This window comes from Anastrepha ludens, chromosome 3, assembly GCF_028408465.1.
Source record: "Anastrepha ludens isolate Willacy chromosome 3, idAnaLude1.1, whole genome shotgun sequence".
In the NCBI taxonomy this organism is placed as follows: Eukaryota; Metazoa; Arthropoda; class Insecta; order Diptera; family Tephritidae; genus Anastrepha; species Anastrepha ludens.
In genome coordinates, this window is record NC_071499.1 from 11,937,747 (window position 1) to 11,954,370 (window position 16,624).

The following is a 16,624-nucleotide window of genomic DNA, read 5'->3' on the forward strand; positions in this document are numbered from 1 at the left end:
GTGTTACAAAATTTCTGCTACTTTTTTGAGCGCAAAAGAAAGAAAACAAAAACTTCATCAAATATTTACCAGCTCCACTCTGCACTAAGACGCTATTTAATGTCAATTTGAGTACTTTGTTGCTACCGTCGTGGCCTGTTGTTGTTACCCACATCAGTTAAGTGCATTTCATGCGACTTCGAACAATGGACTTGTCATGCACTCTGCTTATATATGTACATATCTATGTTCGGCATGTGACCAATGAAGTGTGACACATTTTAATTAATTTGTAATAGAATTTACTATTTATTTAATAAATATCAAATTTATTTACATTAACAACTAGACATTACGCACTTAAGAGCTAAAGATTCGTTCATGCAATCACCTGTGGAGTGACAACACCTACACATACACACATATGTATGTATACATATGCATGTGAGTGCGGAGGTGAACGCGGATTGCATGAGTCGTTCGTTTAAACTTAATTTTACTGGTTTCTAAGGCTTATCAAATGTGATATTTACAGTGTATTTTTTTATATTTATTTTGATAATCTGTGTATCCTCATTTTCTTCTACACTCTACGAAAACCTAGCTACTTACATAGACTAGCACATACACACGCACACACATGTACGTATGCGTAAACAGATAAATAATCACTTAAACAGGTAGTTAATCACAGTAAGCATAAAATCGCACAACTACTTACTTGGCGCAGAAAATAAACATGCGCACATTTCAAAAGACATACAGACATAATACCATCGCGTAAAAAAGCTAGTTTAATACTATATTAACAATTTGAAAAGCTAACTAACTAATTACCTAATAACTAACTGTGTACAAAATTATCAACTGCAATTGTATATAAAAAAAAAAAACTTAATTGCTAAATGAAATGCTGGACATGTTTGGAATAAATAGATTTCATGATATGCAATGCGCGCTTACGCCTAAATGAATGCAATAAATAAGTGAAGTCATAAATAAATATTTAATGTGATGCATAATTTGAGGAACTCTAGCCTATCACTGGACATTGTGTACTTAGAGCTAAAATGGAATGTGTTGTGATGGCTGGAAGTAGTGTAACATAGCCGGCACTCGGGTTGCTCGATTGTTGCTGTAGCATCATGAAACATTCGCCGCCGCAGATTTTGAATTGCTGCATGGTAGTTGTGGCAACACCATAAAATATTTCCATTTACATTGCACAGGATCGCTGCTGTGGTGTCAGCACTAGGAGGCATCCTTCTGCAAATACCAACCCGTAGCGGCTGCCGTGAAACGCACTTCGGTGGCAGAGCTTCTTTTCATTCCGCTATTAATGGCACATATTGAGAGATTTCACATATGCACGCCTAATATGCATGCATATATCTCCTGCTACCCGTTACCCGCACTGGATTTTTGGCACTCTCTCACAATGCCAATCCCAAAGACGATTCATTGCTGTTCGCCTCATCTGCCCCCTGCGCGGATTGTTCGCTACCTGCACTGTAGTCTATCGCCTGCGCAAGTGCGGCCCATTGTTGGCTGTTGTTCTCATAGCTGTACGCCATCGATTTTGAAGACGCTCTCGCTGCTGCCCGCCTTGTTCTCAGCTGGTGGCGCAATATATGAAACATGTGACGTATATATTTGGTGTAGCGTTGCTTGGCATATCTCAAATCGATTGGGTCGGCGCCGCGCTCGGCTACACGCTTTTCATCTCTCGAATAGAATTTCAACTTTTTTTGCATTTCTTCGCCTGTTATGAATTGCAATTTGCCTTTTGGATGTGTGGCGTTGAACGCCGTTTCTAACTCGCAGAGCTCGCGTTTGGAGCTGAGCACCAATGAGTTGATTTCATATGCTTCCGCACTTGTATGCTGACGTTTCTCCTGATCCCAACGATATTGCTTGACACCCAATTCGATGAACGAGGCGACATACGTTTGCATGTCACGATGCCAGCGGCGTAGTTCGACCTGCAATGGGAGAAGAGAAAATTAGGATTAGTGGATGTTGATAATGAGAGTAAATGTACATAAGTAGCTGAGATGAAAGTGGATATGGACACGTGCATACAAATATACATACAAATCAAATTAAATATATCCAACAGTACCAAAAAAATAGTCGTTTTTTTTACTTTAAAACTTTAAAAGCAATTTGTGGTGTATACCAAATATAAGGGGCGGATTATCGCCTCATATCGCTCAAGCAAGTATTTTATATGGAAGAAAATGCTCAAAATCTCAGCGAAAAAATATCAGAAATCAACGAGAATCTCGAGCCACCTAAAATTTGCTTTTTGCTATACTAAAATTGAAAGGACTGTAAAAGTGCATACCTCGAAGTTTTCCAAAGATACTTATTAAAAAGTTGAACATTTTGTTGAAATTTGTTTCACGTTCCTTAAATTTTTATGAATTTTGTACAAAGTTTGGAGTACAAAACAAAAAAAAAAAAAAAAATAGTGAAAGTGATAATAGTAAAAAATCCATTGGTTTCTCGTGAAAGCTTACAAAGATTTGGATAAAATTTTGTATTAAAATTTAATTTAATTTTTTAGGGTTGCCACCTTTAGTGAACTTGAGAAACATGCTTTAGTAGGATGGCCACCGTAACAGCCGCAACAATTTGAGAAGGGTTGCCACCTATTCAATTTTTTTTGAAAAGTTATTTAAGTATAGCACTTTGTCAGTCTTAATTAACAGCCTTAATTAAGAAAAAAAATTAGCAGGGTTGCCACCTTTTTCACATTATTTAAAAACTAAAGGAAATTAAATAAAGCAATTTGCGTATCAAACTAAAGCTTCCCTTAACCACCTTGATTGAGGAACATGCTTTAGCAGGATGGCCACCGTAACAGCCGCAACAATTTGAGAAGTGTTGCCACCTACTTCAAATTTTCAGGAAAGTTATTTAAGTATACAACTTTGTCAATTTCCGTTAACAGCCTTAATCAACAATTTGAGAAGGGCTGCCACCTATTTCAAATTTTCAGGAAAGTTATTTAAGTATACAACTTTGTCAATTTACCTTAACAGCCTTAATTAAGAAAAAAAATGCAGGTTTGCCACCTTTTTCACATTATTTAAAAAATAAAGGAAATTAAATAAAGCAATTTGCGTATCAAATTAAAGCTTCCCTTAACTACCTTGATTGAGAAACATGCTTTAGTAGGATGGCCACTGGTCTTAATTAAGAGAAAATTTGAGGAGTTGCCACTTTTTTACCTTTTTGAAATTATTGGAAAAGTTTTTAAGTACATAACTTTGTGAAATTTACCTTAACAGCCTTATTTAAGAAACAAATTTAGAAGGGTTGCCACCTTTTTCAAATTATTTAAAAATAAATTAAATGAAATGAAACAATTTGCTTATAAAATTAAAGCTTCGTTTTAAATTTTAGTCAAGAAAAAGTTTAGTGGGGTTGCCACTTAGTTTTCAAATAGTGATTTTTTTGGAATTTATTTGGTTATCTATAAAATTTATTTTAATGTGTATGAGTAGATAACAAACGAGTAGTGTGAAAAAGCCTGTTAGACAGGTGCCCTCCATAAAATTATGCGTATGAAGTGGCAACTTGCATTCATAATTTAAATTATTTAAAAAGTAAATAAAATATAAGAATTGAATGGAATCAAATTGTTGCTATTTTTGACAGCCTTAATTTAGAAATAGTTTTGGGAGGCTACCTAATTTTTATATATCCCCAGAAGGTTGCCACTTAGTTAAAATTATTTAAAAGGTAAATGAAATATGCTCAAAATGCACTTTCTCTTAGCCAAATTTGAAGTAAGAGCGGCAAAGTGGCTGAGCTATAAGCAAGCGATAACAAAGTATTTTAATTTGTTGATTTTTCGATTACTAGAGTGCACGCTTAAGGAGATCACAGTGGATTGCTGAGAGTAATTTTGCTGTAGTCATTTGAAAAAGTTGCGAGAGAGAAGTGAAAGGAAAGTGTCTAACTAAGTGCCGGTTTTTTGCGAAAACTGAAAGGTTGCGATGGCTTTTCTTACAAGGAAAAAAGTTTCTTTTTAGTAAAAAAAAAAATTCAAATGAATCTCTACAATGACAGCAGTACAATAACTGTTTCATTGATAACCGTTTAGTGTTATGCTGGAATGTTTTACCTTATTTTACCTCTTCGATATATTTTCCACTCAGTTAACACCGCTTTTGGTAAAATTTGCATAAGACGACTGCCTGCTTATTTGTCCTCTATCATGCCAGTTACAGTAGTAATACAGCCACAACAATCACGGCTGTATTGTATTTTTCTCTGATTCAGCTCTTGACTTCACCTGCACCCACAACACAACAAATTTCTACACTGTGCTAAAAAGGCTGCTAAAAAAGCTATTGGGAAAATCCACTAAACAGCCGCAGGCTATCGATTTAATTGGGGGAAAACACACAGCGAGAATTTCGATACGCCGATAAGCGGACGAGCCCTCATTTGACAGAAGAACAAATGATAAGTGGGCAGGCAGAGAAAGGCAAAAAAAACAAAAGCAACCTAGGCACGAACATATGTATGTATGTATGTATGTAGAACAACAAACAATCAGCGTAAGCGTAGTAACTAAAACCTGACAACAATAAATTTTTACGATAATAAAAAACGACAAACCAAAAACCATAAAAAAACAGCGTCAAAGAGCTGACGAACTTCAGTGAAAAAGCGCGCGCAAAACAAAAGCTTGACGCTAGCATATGTTTATGCGCCATACACACACGCACACACACACACATGCGGTTGTATGTACATGAATTTTGTTTCTACATGTTTGTATGTGTGTCTTTTAGTGTCTAGCTGTCTGGCGTTGCGCATTTTCGCCGCGCTCCGCTTGTAAGCCGATACAAAGTGACTAAACTTTTGGATTAGTCATCGAATGTGGTGCCAATTTCTCTCAACGGATGATAATACGAGTAGGTCACTACGTCACGCCAATACTTGAAAACGGTATAAGTTCAGTTGAGTATCGACACGCATTGGCACAAGCGTGTGTGTGTGTGTTTGTATATGTTTACAATTTGCTTATGAGGTAAATGACAAAAAAAAAAAAAATACAATAAAAACGATCATCGTTGTTGCGCGGAGTTGCTTTTGATCGGCAGACGGGCAGTCGAACAGCTGTATTGCGGTGCCGTTGAACGACTAAAGCATGGGACAGCTGGTTTTACTGGAAAGCGACGGGTACAAGCGTAAATCGGTCAAGAGTGTATCGAAAGTGTTTCATTTTAATCGCAAATTTTTTTCGGTGTGTTTGTACGCGGACAAGTGTGGCTCGCCTCATTTGTTTGCACTCAGTTTGCAAATCACTTGTTGTTATTGTTTTTTTTGCTTTGCGGCTCTGCGGCTACAATTTGTGTTGATTATTGTTTACAAAATTTGCTTTGCGCTGCTGTTCATTTTTATTTTCGCGCTCGCCGCGCTTAACAAGTTTCCCAGTAATCAATTAATTGCCTGAACACACATACATGTCAAACGTATATTTATGTATATATGTATGTATGCACGTGAAATATTTGTATACCATAAACTATTTTTTCATACTTTGCATACTCACTTTAGAATTGCGATTCAAACTAGGCAGAAATTTGTATTTGTTGCTGTGCAGCCGCCATGCGGGCATGTCCTCGATATTGATTTTATGCAGCCTATTGAGTGTCGTATTTTCATAGCGCAGCGATTTGGTTAAGGCGACCAACTAAAAACGAAAACAAAGTAAAAATTAAGCATTTCACAACTCTCGCCCCACTTCCGCTCGCCTCGGCACTCACCTGTTTCCGCACATATTTGTGATTGCCGGCATGCATTGGACGCTCACTGCGCGGCATCACCTCCTGTCCACCACACGAATTGTGCCATTCGCGTGAAATCTCTGCTTCGCTCGCTCCCGCCAATTCACTCAAACGTATGCTAGCATTGTGACGCTTGTGCAAGCGTTTCCGTCGTCCGCGCTGCCCATTTGCGGTGCTGTCGTACATTTGCTGCAGCACTGCAGGCTGGCTGTTGCTTAGCGCATTGTCGGCGCCGGCTGTGTTTAATACTGGTGCGGCGGGAGCGGCGGCGGCGAAGGCAGACTCTTTGGTGGCGTGTAAGGATGCCGCTGTGCTGCGAGCCGGCATTTGTGTTAATACTGTTAGCATTGTTAACATTAGCACTGTTAAGGTTGTTAACTGTTTTGTTCGTGGTTGTGTTCTTTGTGTTAAGGATGTTAAGCCTGAAGGCATCGTAGTGGCATTGCGGCTGCTGGCACGTGGGGTAGCCATGGTGCTGGATTTGTGATGAGGTTGAGTTAGGAATGAAGAAAGCTGTAATGAAGAAAAATTTTGAAAAAAAAAACATTAAAAAAATGTATAAGAAAAGAAAAATGTATACACATTTTTTTAATACTAATTTATAAAAATACGTATTTTAATTAATTTCAATAAATTTCAGCTTCTCTAAAAAACTTTGAGAAATTTTTTTAACTTTTTGTTTTCGTTTGTTTCAAAGATAGCTTCCGAAAACTGTTTAGATACAACTTTTTTATGGAAAATGTTTTTAAGAATTTTTTTATATTCTAAATTTATTGTTTGTTCCAGACTTCCGAAAAATGTTTAGATACAACTTTTTTATGCAAAACTTTATTTTTAAGAATTATTTTATATACTAAATTTATAAAAATAGGCTTTAATTAATTTCAATAAATTTCAGAGTTTTTCAAAAGCAATGATATGAATTTCTTGTTTTTGTAATTTTTTTTGTTTCAAGACAGTTTCAAACAGTTTATATTTAAAATTTGTATTCAAAAATAAATTTTTGCGATTTTTTTAATACTAATTTTAATAAAAATACGTCTTTTAATGAATTTCAATAAACTTCAGGTTCTCTCAACAGCTATGAACATTTTTTTCACTTTTTCTTTTTGCTTGTTCCAAAAATAGCTTTCGGAAACAGTTTAGATACAAAATTTGTATGGAACATCTTTTTAAGATTTTTTTTATTTTCTAAATTTATGAAAATAGATTTTATTAATATAATTTTAATAAATTCCAAGTTTTTCAGGATCTATGAAAAATTTCTTTTTTTGTTTTTGTTTTCAAAAATAGCTTTCAAAAACAGTTTATATACAACATTTGTACGGAACATATTTTTAAGAATTTTTTTATATTCCAAATTTATAAAAAAATACTCTAATTAATTTCAATAAATTCCAGGCTTTTTCAGGATCTATGAAAAATTTCTTCTTTGTTTTGGTTTTCAAAAATAGCTTTCAAAAACCGTTTATGAGCAAAATTTTAATTCAAAAATTATTTTTAAATAATTTCTTTTTTAAATACAAAATTTATAAAAACAACGTTTAGGCCAATTTCTAATAAATTGCATGGTTACTTTGAAAGCTGTGAAACATTCTTTAGTTTGTTTTGTTCTCTAAAATAGCTTTCGAAATAATTTTTATAAAAAAGTAATTTATAATTTTATAAAAAAATTAAATAATTTTATAAAACAAAAATAAAAAAAAAAAATAAAACAAAATGTATAAAAAAATGTTAAAAAAAATTAATTAATTTTATAAAAAAATAAAAATTAATAAAAAAAATTATTATATAATTTTATTATAAAAAATAAAAAAAATTATAATTTTATGAAAAAATAAAGAAATACAAATTTATAAAATAAAAATGTATAAAAAAATTAAATAATTTTATAAAAAAATAAAAATTAAAAAAAAATGTATAAAAAAAATTAATTAATTTTATAAAAAAATAAAAATTAATAAAAAAAATGTATAAAAAGTATTATATAATTTTATAAAAAAATAGAAAAAAATTACAATTTTATAAAAAAATAAAGAAATACAAATTTAAAAAAAAAGGAATAAAAAAAATTAAATAATTTTATTGTATAAAAAAATAAAAATTAATAAAAATAAAAAATTTATAAAAGAAAATTATATAATATAATTTTATAAAAAAATAAAAAAAAAAAATAAAACTTTATGATTTTTTTAATATATAAAGACTAAATTTCATCTAAGATCGAAAACTAAAACATCAAAGTTTGAAATGAAAGAATTATTCATTAGAAATATTTTTGATTCAAATTAAAAAAATAATGAAAAGGAATACGTTAAAATAATTTTTGATTAAGCTGTGTTTTAATGAAATTGTTTTCTTGAAAATTGCTGCGCGACTTAATTCCCATGCAGAATTATAATATTAAATATTTAAAAAGATTTTTGAAAATTTTTTCTTAATAGGAACCATTTGTGGAACAACATAAAGACGCACACCGTAAACAGGAGGAGAAGCTCGGCCAAACACCTTACAGAAGTATGAACGCCAATTATTTATTTATTTATATTTTTTTCTTAAAGGGAGGATAAATGAATGAAGAAGTTAAGTTTTAAAATGTACAAATATGTAAATTTTTTATTGGTAAATTTTTTTATTTAATTTTTTTTTTTAGTTTATTTTTTTTTTTCTCTTTTATTTCACATTATTTACTATTAAAGTGCAGCAACATTTTTCCGAGAAAACGAAAAAAAAGAAAGCTCGCTGCGAGTTAAGTGCCAATATTTTTGCAAAGAAAAAAAAAACAAAAACATTTTCAGATTTGATTTCCGCTTGCTGTGTAGCCTCTTATTATTATTAATTTATTATTTATTATTGTTTTTGACATTTATTATTTTCATATTTCAATTTTCGTACCATATTTATTACCTCGTAATATTTCCGTTTTTTTTTTCAAAACGCTGTAATATTACTATATTAATAAAACAAAGCGCGGCCCAACCTGTTGCTACTGCTTTTCGACATGAAAAAAAAACTCTCCTCATAGTTGACATTTACTTCAACTTATCGCCGGCAATAAATCCTACAAATATGTTAATTAATATTGCAAAATGCCTGCGAGGCAACCATATTATCATATTACGACATTAAACGAGTAGTAAAACAGCCAAAGTGGTAGGCAGGCAGCAGGCACAACAACAATCAAACAACAACTAACAAGCGCTTGAGCGCGCAGCAAATAAGCAGCACCAAAACCCAAGTGTCATTCGAAGACCTAAACAAACGTGTGGCGCATGCGCCAGAGCAGCAGGCAACAAGCAACGATAAAGAAAGAAACAACAACAGCAACCTGTAAATGAAGGAGTCAACAACATTCGCGCAGCAACAAGTAGTTGGCGGCGACAGTTGCACGACACTCGGTTGGCAGCAAAAATGTGACTGCTGACGTGCGGAAAAATGCAGCAGGTACAGTTACAGACGCACGCGCACGCACGCACGCACGCACGTATGTATGTATGTATGTATGCTCATGCAAGCTGGCAACGGCAGTTGATTAGTTGGGCGAAGCGGTGCCCGCTATTTAGTGTTGCAAATTACAAGTTGCAAATATGTGTTTAAGCGTCTAATGCGGCAGCTCATAATCGCCAACAACACGCACACACACATTCCTACAAGTACATATATATGTGTATGTGTGTGTATGTGCGCATTTGTATGCAGTGAAAATTTGGCGTTTTCGCTATGCGCTGTACGCAAGCGTCACGACGTGTCGCCGGCAGCGTGCCAAAAAGTGGCTATAAAATGCGCTGGTGACGTACATAAATGCGTTTGTATGTATGTATGTTGGCATGCACATGCGGTGACTTGCTCAAGTTGTTGTTGCGTGCTGACACACGCTCGTAGGCGTTAGCGCGCCAAGCTTATAATAACCATGTTTTTGTCATTAAAATGGAATGAAAGGTCGTTTCTGTTTTGAAGTTGAGGTGATTTTTTTTAAACGCTGCTGCTGTTTTTGTTGTTTTATTTTGCTTCATTTCTTTCAGTTTTAAATTTTTTTCATTTTTTAGTGCGCGTATTTTTTTGGAACTGTATTTCTTAGCTTATGTATGTTTGTATGTGTGCACTGTCAAGGCGAAGGTAAAGTGTTGACCTATATTTGGCAGGTGTGACGACATAGCAATGACGACATTAAATTGGGTAAACTTCCAAGGTGGGTTTTTTCGCTTATATCTAAATTAGTTCTTAAACTGAAAGCGATTTATACCAGCTTGCATATGAGTGTGCGTTTGTGTGTGTATGTAAGGATGTATGCACGCATGTGTGGAGGTACAGCAAGTGCTTGAACTTATCAGCGGCTAGCAAGTGTTTTCTTGTTTTGGTTGTTTTTGTTCTTATAATATCAGCATTGTGTTATATTTGGCGGAATTAGTTGGAGTGGCAAAATTTGTGACCTTCTTAGGTATACATTTTTATGACTCGATCTTATTGCGATAGTCGGTAGTATTTTTAGTTATTAATTTTTTTAAAACTGAAAACCATAATTTAAAAAAAAAAATTAAATACTACTTAAAAATGCATTCGTTTAGATTGCATTCTTAGTTGGTTTTGTAATAAAAAGAAATTTCATTATTGATTTACTTTAATGAAAAGGTTAAGACTTTCATCAATTTCAGTTTTATTTTTATTTTTTTTGTTTGTTTTAAACAATTATAAAAAACAGTAATATTTAATAAATGATTAGCTTACATTCGTCATGTCTTATAATAAAAAGGAAATTCCAAAAGAAATTGTAATTCTTGATTTAATTTAATAAAAAAAAATTAAAATTTTCACCAATTTTATTTTTGTTTGGTTTTATTTTTGTTTTACTGTGGAGGTGAGAGATTCTTATTGAGGTGAGAGTTTTCTTATTGTCTTAAAATTGAGGTTATGTTATTTGGTGCATTCCTGAACTTTTATTATATTTAATTAAATTTTATTAGATTGTTTTTTTGTTTAGATTTTTTTAAATTTAATTTTAACTTTATTAAAATTTTAACTTAATTAATTTGATTTACATGACTTAATTTTATGCTATTTCGCATCATTTCGCTTCATTTTATTACATTTTTTTATTTTTATTTTATTTGTTTAATTTTTTTATATTAATTTTTAATTTAATTACACTTTTTTATTTTAATTGTTTTTTATTTATTTTTTTTATGCTCTGCTTACTATTTTATTTCACGCTTCTAATTAATTAATTGACTTCGGTTAATTGCTTTCATTTAATTTTATTTTGGGTAATTTTTTATATTATATTATATTTTGGTTATAATTTTTTTCGCAATTTAATTTGGTATACATTGGATGAATTTTGTTTTACATGATTTACTTTCATTTTTTTAAACTTAATTTTTTTAGTTTTTATTAGTTTAATACAATTTTTTTATTTTAGTTAATTCATCTTTTATTTTTTATATATAATTAAATTTTTGTTATTTAAATTTGATTCACTCGGCTTAATTTTATTTTATTTCACTTAATTTGGTTTTATTTAATTACATTTTTTTTATATTAAATTTATTTTTTTTATTCTAAGTTAATTTTTTTATTTTTATTTAATTTTTTATTTTAATTTCACGTTTTTATTTATTTTATTTTTTATTTATTCCATTTTGTATTAGCTTAATTTTTTTATTTTTTTTAATACTTTACTTATTATTTTATTTTCGCTTTTATTTATGCCTTTAATTTTATTGCCTATTTTTTAATCTCATTTAATTTTATTTTAAGTAATTTTTGTGTATTTTGGTGATAATTTTTTCCCAATTTAATTTAATATACATTGGATTAATTTTGTTTTACTTGATTTCCTTTCATTTTTTTATTACTTTTCTTAATTTTTATTAATTTAATACAATTTTTTATTTTCGTTCAATTATATTTTGTTTTTCTATTTTAATTATTTAATTGTTTCTTCTTTTTCAATTTAATTAAACTGAAATTTGGCAAATCTTGTTTTGCGTCATTTTCGTTTTATTTAACTTATTTTTTATTTAAATTTTTTTATTTTTATTAATTTAATTGAATTTTTTTAATTTAAGTTTATTTTAGTTTATTTTTATTTTTTTTTTATTTATTTAGTTAACCGCTTTTTTAATTTATTTTAATTAAAATTTGGCAACTCGTGTTTTGTATCATTTTCGTTTTATTTGGTTTTAATTTTAGTTTTCATTAATTATTTTATTTCAGTTTATTTTAATTTTTTCTATTGTATTATATATTTTATTTGTTTTTTTTTTAGTTTAATTTAAATGAAATTTGGCAAATCTTGTTTTAAATCATTTGCATTTTATTTAATTTAGTTTTTATCTTAATTTCAATTTTTATTAATGCAATTACATTTTTCTTATTTCAGTTTGTTTTTATTTTATTTTTCTATTTTATTACTTATTTAATTGCTTTTTTCAATTTAATTTAAGTGAAATCTGTTAAATTTTATTTCATAACATTTCCGGTTTATTTAACTTAGTTTTTATTTAAATTTTTATTAATAATTAATTTAATTTTTTTTTATTTTAAGTTCGTTATAGGTAATTTTTATCTTTTATTTTTTATTTATTTATGTCTTTTTTAATTTATTTTAATTTAAATCTTACAAATTTTATTTCATATCATTTTCGTTTTAATTAGTTTTAATTTTTATTATTGTAATTTTTTAATTTTTCTATTGTTTTAAATCATTTTCGTTTTATTTAGCTTAGTTTTCATTTTAATTTTAATATTTATTAATTTACATTACAAATTACATTTTTCTTATTTTAATTTATTTTTATTTCATTTTTCCATTTTATTATTTATTTAATTGCTATTTTTTGCAATTTAATTCAATTCAAATCTTAACAAATCTTATTTCAAATTTTTTTCGTTTTATTTAACTTAGTTTTTAGCTTTATTTTTATTTTATTTCTTTAATAAATTTTTTTTTTGCTTTATTTAATTTTTCTGTTTTATTTTATTTTCCTACTTTATTTATTTAGACGCTTTTTTCAATTTAATTCAATGGAAATTTGTGAAAATTTTTTCTATATGATTTTGTTTACTTTTTTCTCTATTACAATTTTTTCACAAGTAAGGTCGCAAACCATTCAAAAATTCTTCATAGGCTCATTAGAGTGGTCGCTTCTATCGCGGAAATCGTCCGTAAAAGGCGAGCGATTTATTCGACAACTGAAGAGAACCCAGAATACATTTGAACTTAGTTTATCCATTTCAAGAATTTCACTTTATTTATTCAGTTTGTAGTAGTTTATTTTATTTTATTTCTCTGTTTTAATTAATTAATTTTTTTTTTCAATTTAATTTGTATGAAATTTGTCAAATTTTTTTTCATTTCAATTTGTTTCATTTTCTTTCTATTTATTTTGGGTTTTCTATTCTATTTGCTATTTTATTTTTAATTTTCTATTCTATTCTTCATTTACTTTTATTTAAATTCATTTGTTTTTATTCTCCTGTTTTGATCTTACAATTAGCCCGCCCCCTTTTCAGTCTACTGATACTCGTATGCTACATTTGCTCTACATACATACATACAAATCTCCTTATAACATTCTCAGCACACATACATACCTTTTGCCTCTTTGAGAAAATACTGTTAGTTCCCAGTTTTCCGCTGAAAAGTGCGCTTTCGTAGGAAATCACACTCGCATACGAACTTGCGTTGTTGTATATGGATATAAATATTTTTTTTTTTAATAAATTATTTGTTTATTGTTTTTTTGTTTCAAAAAACACACGCCTCGTTTTTAAGGTAAAATCTTATTAGCCGCTTACAAGTCTATTATTCCTTTCTATTGTAAATCACGTCACTAATTAGCTACGGCTTAGTATTTTGTTTATAAATGACTTAATTCACAGCTACTTCGAGTTGGAGTTGACTTTGTTAAGGCGTTAATAATTATTGAATTCTCTAAATTAATTTGTATTTCGTTCGTTTTGCTTATTTCTTGTAGGTACGATTTTTATTTGATTTTTGATTTTTGCTCCGTTTCTCGTACTTATACTTAATAATAGCGTTGCTTGCGTTTCGCAGTCTTTTTATGAACTAACGTAAAACATTTAAATGCGGACTCTCTTAAGAGCTAGTCTACGACGGCGGCGGCGGCGGCATCCAGCGCTTCCGTACACAGCCACACACACACAAACGCGCACGAGTACGCAAGTAAACTCATGCACATCGCGTTAGTCAGCGCTGCACGCTTGGGGTCGGCTTGAGTTCCCCTCACATTTACAAGTTACGAGTTAATATCTAACAAGCGTTGAGAATTGAGTAAAAATACAAAATAAAAACACAAAAACAAATCGCGGCCGGCGAGTAGGTGTGTGTGTGTGTGCAAATGAAGCGGCTTTGTGTTGGTGTGCGTCAGCGCCTAACAGACAGTCAGCGTGGCCGCTTAAGTGAAAACGCAAGCAAAGTGAAGAAAAAGTGCGCACACACATTGCAATTACTCATCGGCATTTACCGCATGCAGCCATCAATGGATGATGAGCATTCCAGCAGAAACTCCATGTTCATATGTGTATGTATATTATGTATGCATGTATGAGCAACTATATAGTGTGTGTGTGTGTGTATGTGGTTTGTTGAGCACCAAAAAGAATTCAGACACAATTGCACTCTGTTTACACTCTTCACGTGGAAGGTAGGCCCAGCGTGCAAGCCCCTTTCGCGTGCTGCGTTCACTATGAGTGCCTATGTACTAATGTATGTGTGTGTGTGTGTGTATTTTGAGACGAAACCTACGATTAGTTGGTTGTGTGTACTGAGTGGGCTGGTGATTAATAAAAATACTCACTAGCTGGTGTGCCTGTGCATATCTCTGACGCTCTTGCCTGCCGCTGCTGAGTGAATTGCTGTGCAACATAAAGGTGCTCTAAGTGAATGTATGTTTGTGTATATGTATGTGTGTGTATGTATGTTCTTACAAGTATGCTTAGTTATGCATATACCGATGCTCATATTTACACAAGCGTCCATACGCTCGCTAGGCATATATTTTGAAGTGCCAGCTATCCTGCCTACCTACCTACACACACACACACACACACGTACCTAACAAGGCATGCCAATTATGTGTGTGGGTGTTTTTATGCCGGTTGGCAAGCATTGAGTTTTTTCCTCGTTTTTGGCTGCTGCATGCACAGCGCCAGCTAAGCAGATGAAGAAGAATGCACTGCTCGCCTGTGTTGTCTCGCCTGCGTTTACGTGTCTCATTCCCGTAGCCAATGGGCGTTTGAATTTCGTGCCAGCGGCATTTGCGGGGCGGTGACATTTACATGTACGAAACCGCTTGGTATTTACCTTTGAGTGGAAATCAACTTCAACTGCGTGTGTGTGTATGTGTGTGTGTGGATTCATTCATTCACTTTTGTAGGTAAATATTTATTTACACTTTGACGCGCATAGATAAGTTCCCCTACTTATGTTTATTTTAACCTTTTTTTTCGTCTCTAATTTTCACTTTATTACCCTCGCTCGCACTCTGCATTTCGCACATTACCAAAAATAGAATTATTGAATTGGTTTTCATTTTCACACTCTCGACTAGTTGTGACGTTGTGACGTGCTGACCTATGACGTTATGATTTGTATTTTTAGTATTACTATGCACTAGGCAAATATTTGTTGGGTTTTGTCATACAACCAATTCCAAGAATAATGGGTAAAAGCGGCGTTAATATCGCTTGGAAAAAAGGAATCCCTTATGCTGGCAAACCAGGTGTGTTAGAGGAAATTAATAACTTTTTTTTGGGTGCAGAAAGCAGGCTTGTCACCACCTACTGCACACGTACATACATACAGATATATGTCATGAATACACTTCTCTGCGCTCTAATACCCTTCGTTGCCCTCAAGTACCGCTGGTAGCGATTGAGGCCTGGCATGCTCTTACCCCGTTTGTAAGTACTTACTGCGCGTGCTACTGGTAATGCGCGAGGTAAATGATCGACCAGCGTAATAATACTTAGTGCTGTCGGAAGTTCTGGTACAAGTTAAGGGGTTATATACACTTGTAAGGCTGAAAATCACGTTTTTTGAGAATTTTTTACAAAGAAAGATTTTATTAAATAAAGCTTGCGTAAAAAATTAAACGGGCGATCAGGCCATTCCGCTATAGCAGCACGCACGGTTTCCATGGATATTGACGTCGCAGCTCGGAACTAAAGGTTGTTTGAGACTCTCCAAATTTCTGTGAGGTATTCAGCAGGCCATGCTCTCCAATTCTCACCACAAACTGTAGGCCAATGGATTCAGATCTGGACTTCCAGACGGCGAATCTTCTGCGCCTATGAACACAGAAATCTTGTTTTTTAGACACTACCGGGTGGTTTTTGCCTTTTGAGCTGAAGCGGTATCTTTCTGGAAGATCAAACGCTCTCCATTGAAGAGAGTGTTGCTCCACTGCTTCACCACGCCTACTAAGACATTCATCTGGTACACTTTTGCCCCTGTCTCAATACCCTTTCGCAGAAATGCCTTTACAAGACACTCCCCACCAAACCCTTTGCGGAGGCTGAATGGTGGCCACGCTGAACCCTTGGCACAACATTTTTTGCGTCTTTAGACGTTTTAGCATAGATTTTGTCGTTTTGCTTATTAAAAACTTCTTCCACAGTGGAAACTTTCTCATCTGTGGAAATAATATTTTCATGGCCGTTGACCGGACCGCCATCGAAGAAGCTGCTTGCATCTTGCAAACGTGTTGTCAAAAGGTGACCAGTTGAGCCACGGACAGCTTTAATGTGAGTTCATCTCTAATTAGTCTTGACATGGATCTCGTCGATGCATTCATTTCGTTGGACATGATTTT

General features: G+C 32.1%; 1 protein-coding gene across 1 annotated transcript; it reads right to left on the reverse strand.

Moving 5' to 3' along the window:
* Positions 1-330: 330 nt before the first annotated feature.
* On the reverse strand, positions 331-13,948 carry LOC128857023 (uncharacterized). Its single transcript, XM_054092539.1, has 4 exons — positions 13,383-13,948; positions 5,769-6,302; positions 5,555-5,695; positions 331-1,961 (listed from the first exon to the last, which is right to left on the reverse strand). The coding sequence occupies exons 2-4, from the start codon at positions 6,258-6,260 to the stop codon at positions 1,413-1,415; spliced, it is 1,182 nt and encodes a 393-aa protein (XP_053948514.1). The 5' UTR covers positions 6,261-6,302; positions 13,383-13,948; the 3' UTR covers positions 331-1,412.
* Between the last annotated feature and the right edge of the window lie 2,676 nt (positions 13,949-16,624).